Source organism: Marmota flaviventris, chromosome 3, assembly GCF_047511675.1.
Source record: "Marmota flaviventris isolate mMarFla1 chromosome 3, mMarFla1.hap1, whole genome shotgun sequence".
NCBI classification, from domain to species: domain Eukaryota; kingdom Metazoa; phylum Chordata; class Mammalia; order Rodentia; family Sciuridae; genus Marmota; species Marmota flaviventris.
Window position 1 is genome coordinate 18,485,819 of NC_092500.1, and position 10,306 is coordinate 18,496,124.

The 10,306-nt window shown below is 48.5% G+C and overlaps 1 protein-coding gene across 1 annotated transcript; it reads right to left on the reverse strand.

Annotated features, from left to right (window-relative positions):
- Positions 1 to 8,379: 8,379 nt before the first annotated feature.
- On the reverse strand, positions 8,380 to 9,078 carry Ascl1 (achaete-scute family bHLH transcription factor 1). Its single transcript, XM_027928831.2, has one exon. The coding sequence runs from the start codon at positions 9,076 to 9,078 to the stop codon at positions 8,380 to 8,382; it is 699 nt and encodes a 232-aa protein (XP_027784632.1).
- Between the last annotated feature and the right edge of the window lie 1,228 nt (positions 9,079 to 10,306).

Sequence of the window (10,306 nt, forward strand, 5' to 3'; positions counted from 1 at the left end):
ATAAGTGCTAAGCATGTGCTAGATACTGTTCTAAAAGCAGGGAATATTCTTGTTAATACAGAAAGATGGCAAAGAACATGCTTGAGTATTACTAATGCTTTCGGAAGTGAACAAGCATAGAGTTGTTCTCTGAATCTTATTGGAGAAACTAAACTATTGGACAGAGGTCAAAAGGACATGGAATTTGGAATCAGGCAAACCTGAGTTCAAATCCTGTCCCTGACATTACCTAGCTATATGACCCCTGACAAGTCCCATAGCCTCTCTGAATCTCTCGTTTTTCTTCACCTCTATAGTAAATATGATGATCTACTACCTTAAAGAACTATTCTAATCATGAACAAAATAAGATGCCTGGCACTTGAAATATGATCAGTAAACATTGGAGAAGGGTATAACCATTTTACTATGCTGCCTTGGTCTGGGAGATCTGTCCATGCCCATGTGGAGGACTATCTCCTATGACCTCTCCAGGGCCAAGTCTTAGAAAGCAGAAGGTGGGACATCTCTGTGCATTGCGACACTGCGGAAATTGCACTTAGGCCGGCTCCATCTCCTTTGGCTTGCAAATCCCTGCTCCTTTGGCTGGCGGGGCTTCACGGGGTGGAGGGCCAATTCGCCATGGCGGTTTGTATCTGCAGCAGGCCTGACAGGCTGGGAGAGGAAGGCGTTAATGTTTTCTGACAGGCGACCCCTAATTGTGGGAGCTTTTCTTCTCGGCCTTTCTGTGAAATTCTGACTTAGGCGAGCAGCATAACAAAGTGGTCGGGCATTGAGCGTGGCTTGCACTACACTGAGCTGGGGGGGCCTGGGTGGGGGTGGGCTGGCTCGGCATTATTCATGAAGACTTTCAGCTGTTTTTGTCTTTTAACTAACCTTTGAGTTTGATCAGAGGGCTGGCCGGCCTCCCTTTCGCCAAAGGCCCTGCTGGCACCTGGACAATGGAGCCAGACTGTTTTCCTAGTAAAGAGAGATAGCTGGGGGAGGCCAAGAGCTGTGTGTACTGGAGGCTGTGGGGGGCGGCATGCCAGCTTTACTTCAGTCTCGGTCTTTGGGACAGGGATGGTTATTGATAGAATTCCCAGCTCCCTCAACATAAGCAGCCACCCTCTGACCGCTGCCTCTCCAGGCTCAACAACTTTATCCCAGCAAATGCGCACAGTGGGCTGGTTTTCCCATTTGATTTTCATTCTCTTCCCCTTCTTTCCTGGGCTCTGACTTCCCGCTCTCCCTTTTTCCCTCCAAAGGGCTCCCTGGCTGAAGCAGGACTCCTATATACAATCTAGAAGTGTTCAGGTTTATTTTTTAAATTTGTTAGTTTTAAAGAATGATGGCTAAAAAGAGAGAGCAAATGAATGAAGAACGCAGAAGGAAAGAAGAAAAGTCAGAAAGAGAAAGAGGAGAGAGGAGGGAGAAAGTGACTCGGAGAAAGACCCAGAAAGGCTGGCAGAAGCGGTTTGGCAGGGAGGATGTACAAGGGCTGGGTGCGGCGGCGGTGGAGTCCGGAGGGGGCGGTGTAGCGCTGCTCGCGAGCCCAGCAGCCCGAGCTCCCCGACCGGCTGGGGAGCAGGGAGGGGGCTGCGGGGGAGGTGCTCACTGAGTGCTCTCGCTTTTGGCAGGTGCGGAGCTTTTGTCCCCTACATCCACTTCCTGCCCCAGCAGTCCAGACCCAGGGCCCAGTCCTCTCCAACGTACTTTGCAGAAAGTGACTCCCTTCAAGGAGTGTGGGTTGGCGGCTTTCCCCCATCTCATCCCCAAAATAGCCCTGGTAGCCAGCGCATCAAAGGCGGCTTTGTGAGCGGCCGCCCGCTGGCTGCCTGAAGGGGGGCGCACGCGGGACATTCTGGGAGCGCGTCCCACTCCCCTCTCCAACCTCTCCCTATTTTCCCTCTCTCATTCATTCGCCTCTCCTCTCTTTCATTTTCTTTCTCCCCTCCCCCTCTCCTCCCTACCACCTATCCTGGATTTTTTTTTCCCTCCCCGTCTCTTCTCCTCTCCCTCCTTCCTTCCTTCTTTCCCTCCCCCGATCCTTTTCTCCTTTTTCTTTTCCTCTCTGCACTCTGGCTGCCATCCTGTCTCTCTTTTCCTTCCTGTCACTTCCTACCTATTCCTCCCGTTCACTCCTCCCGGGGAGCGGGTCCCCAAGCCTGTTGTCCCTCTCCCTCTACCTCCGCCGGCGACCTCCCCCCGACCTCCCGGCGTCAGGTAGCCTGGCGAGTCTCTGGCGCGCGCAGCTGACAGCGGACGCATGCCTGCAGCCAATCAACGCCCGGATGCGCTGCAGCTTGAATAAATCATTAAGCTTGACACGCGCTCAGGGCCTGCGCTCCGCGCTGCAACTTGCTTCCTGCCATTAACCTACACACCCTCTTTTGTAACAACCTAATCTTGCATACAAAGGAAGAAGGAATATAACTTAGACCTGCGCTAGAGCCAAGTCATTCTTATTCGCAGCGCGAAATGAACGCTAGTATCAGGGAATCCACCTCCCTCTCTACCTTTGACTCTAGGTTACTTGGAATTTCTGGGGAAATCCGGAAACAATCATTTCTCGGTCCAGAAGTGGATAGAAGTCCAGAGACTGCTCAACAATAAGACAAGAGAAATGGGATCACTGAGAAGCATCAATAGTGCTAAAAAAATTAAAATGCAATAAAACATACTTCTTGGAGAGTTTGCAGTAGAAGATACAAATGAAGGCAATTAAGACCTATAAAGGTTGACTAAATTTAATCATTTGTCCACCCCTTTTTAAGTGATTGCATAAATGTTTGAGTAACAAATGGGTGAAAATGTTAGTGGCTCCCCACAGCAGCGTCTCTGTTTATCTTAATGGCAAGTTCCAGCACCACCTCCTTATCTGATTCAGAAAGATTATGAGAAGTGGATATCTCTTGCACTGATATACAGTTATTGACAGCTGTAAAGCCCTTTCATTTTCTATTCATCTGGTGATCTATGCAAAGGAAGGTATTGTTACTCTCATTTTCCAGAAGAGAAAATAACTAACTTCTTTTGCAGACCTTCAGGCAAGTCATTGCTGGCTTCAAAAGGTGAAATTATTTTCTAGAGTTAGATGTTGCAGAGAGTTTGGTTCGCCCCTGCCCCTGGAAGTTTCTTGCCAATAGTCCTATGAATTCCTAAAAATCACTAGTATATATTCATGAGATCCTGGGGCTATTGGCCTGACTACCAACCAGCAGTCAGGGTTAGCAGGAACTAATGGCACTTATGTAAAAGGGTAAATGAAAAGAGTTCAATGGATAAACAGAGAGATCTAGGTAGGGCTACGGGAACCCAAAATGCAACACCCAGAGCTAGTAACAAGGGTGAACTGTAAGGACCTGAACCTGAAGTGGCAAGAGGAGAACTCTGTTCCTGGATCTCAGAAATAGCTGTAGCTGTGGGGCAGCTGTGTCCTCAGACAAAGGAGCAGAGCCACTGTCAAAGCAACTGAGCCCAAACAGTAAGAGAGTATGGATATTTCCACATACCTCCCCTCCCACTTTGTGGCCTCCTATGGGTGCCTCCCACTGGCCACACCCAACAGGAAGTCAGAAGGCAAGAGAACCCTAGGGATGAATTCCAAGTGACACTGAAGAGTAGAGAAGGGTAAAGAGTAGATCAGAAGGGGAAAGCATATGATCCAGATCCATTCTTCCAAATACTGTTTTTTCAGCCTGTGTGTGTGTGTGTGTGTGTGTGTGTGTGTGGTGCTGGGGATTGAACCCAGGGCCTTGTGCATGCAAGGCAAGCACTCTACCAACTATTTTTCCAGAGACTTAGCAGTGAAAAGACAGGAAAGGCCTCTGTCCTCATGGAATTCACCATTCTGTGGGAGAATATTGTCAACAAACATAGAAAAAAGCAAAGACAGCACTTTCACATAGGGGTAAATATCAGGAAGGAGAATCAGGGTCATGGACAGGGACTGATTGTGAGAGATGGAGAGTTGTTTTAGACAGAGCCCTTGGGAAAGCTTCTGGAGGAAGTCCTCTGGGAAAGCATTTGAGGGAAGGCAACCTGGACTTTCTAGGAAAGTCTACTTTGAATCCATTTCTACTGCCAGATTTCTTTCTATGAGGTTTATGGGAAAGAATTAAGCCTGGGCTGTGATTTAGATACACCTGGCCAGTCCCCATGAAGATGAGAAACAGAACTAGAATAAAAAAAAAAAAAAAAAAAAAAAAACATTAGCACCACACGAACATTTACATAGAGCTTGTGGTTTCCTCCACAGGGCATTCCTCTTGTCCCTTACATTGTTTATTCTAGCTGTTTGGGCACCAAGAAGTCTGGATGTTAATTCAGTGTCTTACTTCTCTTCAAGAACAGCAAACTCTGAGATGCACTTCCAATTCCTCCTTTATTACATCTCAGTCCTACTCATTGGAAGCTCTGAGCAGAGCAGAATGGTTTCTTTTTCTCTTCCTTGGTGGGTCCACCTGATATGAACGGTGAGATAGTCTTCTCCATATATAACCTTCCTATTCCCAATTTAAAAATTGAAAGATTGCATCAGGGAGGTGAAACGTGTGTCCCAGTAGTTCTATGCCAGCCTCTGATAATACGTGCATTCAACATCTCTGCAGCCAGCCGCAGATCTGCCCATCACTCCCGCTTCCCACTCCTCCTCAATTTCAGGCGCGTCTCCTCTCTTAACTCGGTGGTCTCCAGGCCATTTTTTGAATAGGTAAGATTTCTCAGTCAATAAAGTTAATGCAGTTTTCTTCCCCAGCATTCCCCCGCCCCGTTAATAAAAAAAAAAGTGGGGTGGGGGATAAGACCGGGGAGAGGTTGCGATTGCTAGCCTCTGGGGTCTACATTTTGTATTTCGCTGACAGCCCAGGGCTGCTCCAAAGCCCGCCGCGCAGCCAATGGGCAGCGGTGATTTATGGAGCTGACTAATGCTGGCTGAATGCGGCCTGTCAGAGCGCAGTGAATGGCTTCCCTTCGCCGCACAAGCCCCGGCTTTGTGTTGCTAAGCGATTAGAGCAGATGTAATGAGATTTTGCCCAATCCCTGCTTTGCCCTTTCCTAGCTTCGGCAAAATTGTGTGTGTTTTTGTGAATTTTTCGAGTTTGCCTTCGCATTGTGGCAAACAACGGCTAACTTTGCCGAGTTTTAACGAGACTGGATATCTCCCATTCAGAAGTGGGTAAAAGAACACCTGTCCACACAGGGAGAAGGAAAAAAAAAAAAACTCTTTGTGGGAGCTGAAACATTATCCTAATGTTATATTCATAGCAAAAAATGACTTGCTACACTTTCTTTGCATACCTTATCTGTAAACTTGCAAAGGGGCTAAATTAAATGAAAAAGAAATGGGGTGGGGGGAAGCCCAGCTCTGGTGCTCCAAATAAGATAAAAATAAAAACAGGCATCACAAAAGCATTACTTCCCTCAAGTAAGCTCTAAATTGGCCCACTGCTGGCAGAAAGTCCGATTATTTATGGCGATGAGGAATTTACTGATTTTTTTCCCCTTAATTACGTTCATCTCTTTGAAAGGGACTGAAGCTGCGATGTGCATTCTATAGAGGGTCATTTAGCAAAATGACATCAGACGCTGTGGCGTGCTCCGCGCATCGCGGCTTTAAAAAATGATTATTCTGTGCCACTAAATGGTATAGATGTACCAACACAGACTAGATTTTTTAACTCTGGAAGACGTGCTGGCTCCCGGTTCTTTGTTGGGTTTTGTAAGATGCATTTTGCGCTGGGCTTTCCGCTTGGCTGGAGACACGCAAACTGAATCTGCAAGTAATGCAGGCGGCGAGTGAGGAGCCGGCGAGAGGCCCAGTAGGATTCTAATCACGTCCTTGCTAACTGACAAGAAGCAAGCCAGCCAAAAACCCACCAATTTCTTTTTGAATCTTGGTAATTGGGTACTTTTACACGCAGCTCACGCTATTCCGATAGAGTCACAGGCTTAGATAGGCCAGTGTCTCAAGGCGACCACACATTTCTAATGCGTTTATTTAAATCTAATTCCTTCTGCAAGGAATTCATATCATACCTGCTTTTTACTTGAAGTCACCATGGCAAGTGTGTGCATGGGGGAAAAGGACTAGGAAACGTGTGCCTAGAAGTGAGAGAAAAGGAGTACACCCACCATCAAGGCTAAAGTGTGGAAAAGGAGACCTGCCCCAACCCCCCCGCCCCCAACCTTCAGCACCTCCTTCCTCCACCCACCCCTCTCTCCACTAGTTCCTCCAGCCCTTCCATAGACTCACAAGGCTAAACTCAGAAAGTGAAGGTCTGAGAGTGGAGGGGAGGGGAGGACCTTCTCTTTCCAGTTGACTTTTTTTGGAGATGTTTAAATGTACAATTTATTAAAGTGAGATACAGCCATTAAATCATATCTTCTCTTGGGAACATGTGTATATTCATAGCCCAAAAAGTAAAAATAAAAGAGGCCCTTTATTTTTATTTATACCTCGAATCTAGTGAAGCCCTAAGCAACTTAGCAGACCCTGTCTCAATGTAAAAACTGGAACAGGCTGGGGATGTGACTCAGTGGTTAAGCATTACTGGGTTCAATTCATTATACCAAAATAAAAAAAATATAAAAATAGAGAAACAGAAGAAATAAAATACAGATAATATTTTCCCTCTACAGCCATCACAAAGTTACCATAGGACTAGGACTGGCCATAGCACTTAGTCTGGCCATTTCTGCCACTTAACATGTTTTGGACCACCCTTTTCTCCCCTCCCCCCATCCACCCATTCCCTTTGGTAGTTTAATAATAACTTGGCCAGGGGAGTCAGAGTCAAAGAAGCCTTAGAGACATCTAGTTATTTTAATTTTTAAAAAAAGGAAAAAAGTTTTATTACGAAACTAGTTTGTATAAAACAGGGTTATACATTTTTTTTTTGTAAGTTTGTAATAAAACAGTAAGGAAAAAAAAAAGGCAGTGGTAGAAATTTCCAAAAGGCAACCTATCAAAACCAACTGGTTGCCACTTTGCGTTTGGACAGTAGCTGCATAAACTTTGTTCTTCTTGAACAGTATTTAATAACATCATTAATACATTAAAAACGTTTCTATAAAGTAAGACACATTGGTGCTGAAGTACATCTGGTGGCATTTTGATCTCACCTATGAGGAGAGTTCTTTACAAAACCACATAGGGAAAACGGCAGTCGCAACGTGAACTACACATCTAAAATATGCAGAGGTAATAGCATTACATGTTAAAGTATCAAGATATACACATTTTAAACCATTTGTACAAAACTTCTATAAATTTTTTCTCTTTCTTTCTCTCTTATGTACAAAAATATCTTAATATATCCCCAAACTGGTTAGGATAGATACAAATAGATTTTTCTTATAATAAAAAAAATTCACAAAAGATTGGAAGCCTTCTATGATGAAAACTGTAGAAAAGACAGTATGAGGGAGATAGTAGGGTTTGGGGAGGGGTCCCAGGGAACAGGGGCAGGGTTTCAAAGTACTGAGTATAGCATAGTTGCACTGTGGACAAATCTCCACAGCTCATTGGGATGAGGGTTACTGAGATCAGAGACACCAACCCAATTCTATAGGGCTAAGAACTGCACTTTGAGAGAGGGCGGGGAGGTGAAGGCACCAGGGCAAGTGCTTTCAACTCTTCTTAGCGGTGGGTGGGAGTTACTACAGGGCATGCGCTGCTGTCTTCCTCAGGGAGACCACTGTTTTTGCACACCAGCTGGGTCCTGTGCAGACTTTCAGGTACTAGTTGCTCTTCATATCCCCGTAAGTGATTGGAGTGCAAACATGCTGTTCTGGGCGCATCCTTGTTTTCTGAGAGCCTTGTCTCTCAGGCATTCATCAATCAGTGGGCGTTGGGGCTGGTGGCCTGTTCTTGGTGTGTGTGTGTGTGTGTGTGTGTGTCCTTCTTCTTTCCTTCTTCTTTTATCTCCCTCCCAACATCGCTGATAAGAAAGCATTAAAGATGCAGGTGGTACGGTCACGCTATAACAAACAGAAGAACAGGAAAAGTTAGTGTGAACGTAGAAGATAGCAGTAGAGCACCCGAGGTTTCAGGGAGACCCTGTCAGGTAGAACACCTCTTTTGACAAATCCCAGGACCCTATTCGCCAGCATCTCAGCTCCGCACCCCTTCCCTCCACTCCTTGAATTCCTGGTCTAAGCCACTTTCTCAAGGCAGTGTTGAAACCAACAAACTAGAATTTGAAATGCCATACTTTAACAAATTCTTTAAATAAATAAATAAGACTTTCATGCCGTGGAGTCAGCCTCGCCTTTCACAGACACTCAACAGAAGGATAAAGGACCAAGACTAGAAGATCACCTCAATTTGTCCACCCCCAAATGCAACCTACCTGCTTCCAAAGTCCATTCACACCAGGGCCAGACAAGCCCGAGCCCTCAGAACCAGTTGGTGAAGTCCAGCAGCTCTTGCTCCTCGGGGCTGAGAGGATCATAAGAGCCTTCGTCGGACGAGTAGGATGAGACCGGAGAACCGGCCATGGAGTTCATGTCGTTGGAGTAGTTGGGAGAGATGGTGGGCGACAGGACGCCAGCCTGGAAGGCGGCGCTCACCGCGTCGTGTTCATCCAGCAGCTGCTGCAGCGCTCGGATGTACTCGACCGCCGAGCGCAGCGTCTCCACCTTGCTCATCTTCTTGTTGGCCGCACCGTTGGGGACGTGCTCCCGGAGGGTGGCAAAGCCCAAGTTGACCAATTTGACACGGTTGCGCTCGCGCTCATTACGGCGCGCCACGGCTGCGGGCTGCTGCTGCGGCAGGCTATAGCCGAAGCCGCTGAAGTTCAGCCGGCGTTTGCAGCGCATCAGTTCCGGAGAGGACGAGCGCTGTCGCTTGACTTGCTTGGGCGCTGACTTGTGACCGCCCCCTGAGGGCTGGCCGTCGGCCGCCGGGCTCAGCTGTGGCGCCTGCTGTTGCTGCTGCTGCTGCTGCGCGCTCTGAGCTGCCGCTGCAGCGGCTGCTGCCGCCGCAGCTGCAGCCGTGGCAAAGAAGCAGGCTGCCGGCGGCAGGAAGGGCTGCTGGGGCTGCGGCTGGGGCTGCTGGCCGGCGCCGCCGCTCTCCATCTTGGCAGAGCTTTCCATGCGCAGCGGCGGCCAAGGAGTCGCAGGATCAGAGTGAGCCCGGATGCAAGGTGCGGGGCAGGCGAGGGGTAGAATCAGAACTTGGGTGCACGAACAGAGAGGGAAGAAGGGGAGAGAAAAAGTGGGAGCCCAGAGGGAAGTTTTTTAAAAAGCAAAATCCCCGGGAGATTTCTTAGGGAGCAAAGAAGGTGCAAATGATTTTTCTCCTCCCTCTTTGCCTCCTCCTCCTCCCCTCCTCCTTTCGCGGGTTGGCTTTGGGAGCCTCGCGTGGCGCTCGCGTGTGAGTCTGTCGCTAGCGCCTTCTTGCTATTAAAAAAAGAAGAAGGAAGGAAGGAAGGAAGAAAAAGAAAAAGGAAGAAGTAGCCAAAGTCAGTGCTGAGTGTGCTCTGCGGAGTCTCGCGTCTCCGGATCCTCTCTACCTAAAGGTTGCGGTCTCTTGCGCCTGGTCCTGGTCTCTCAGCCCTGGCTCAGGCTGTTTTTATTATTTTGTTAACCCCCTTTCTTTCTTATTTCCTTCTTTCACTCTCTCTCCCTGACCGGCTCCCTGTCGGTGCGCCTTCCACGTTCCCTGGCCAGAAGTGAGAGTGCTGGGCGGCCGGAGCGCAGCCGCCTTTTCAATGGGACACCCAGCCCCACGCGCAGCCCTGGCCCCGCCTCGCCCCCCACTCCCCGCTGCTGTAGCGAGCGGCTGCAGCCCCCACTCCCCCTCCTCTTACCTCCTCCTCCCACCCACTCCCTAAACTCCCCCTCCTCCGCTCCCCTTCCCCCTCCTGTTCCCTGCGCCCGCTCCTTGCAAACTCTCCATTCAGCGGGGTTTGTTGTTGCAGTGCGTGCGCCTGGCGCGTGCCGGACTCCCGGCTGAATAAACAGGCGCCGCGCTAGGAGCGGGCTGCGGCCGGGGGTGGCTCTAGAAAGGGGGGGCCGGCTTCGCAGGAGGGGTAAATGGCTCTGGGAACTGAGGTGTACGGGTAGAAAGTTCTGGGGTGACATGCTCTTGGATTCTCCTGAGAAACTGGAACAAAATTCAGGGAAGGGTTTGGGCAGAAAGAGTGGCACAGGGGAGGTGTGAAGGTTAGGGGAGAATTGGGGCTCTACTTTTCCTCTTTACTTCTCCCCACTACTGCTCTCTCGGGGTTCTTCAATGGCAAGAACTGCAGTAGTTTTAAAATTAAAGTGTAGAAGCATGGAATGGAAACTCCATCCAGACAGAAGGAAAAGGACTGGACTC

Bases quoted from the DNA above. Each gene is read 5' to 3' on its own strand.
- Ascl1 (XM_027928831.2), bottom strand. From the start codon at position 9,078: ATGGAAAGCTCTGCCAAGATGGAGAGCGGCGGCGCCGGCCAGCAGCCC.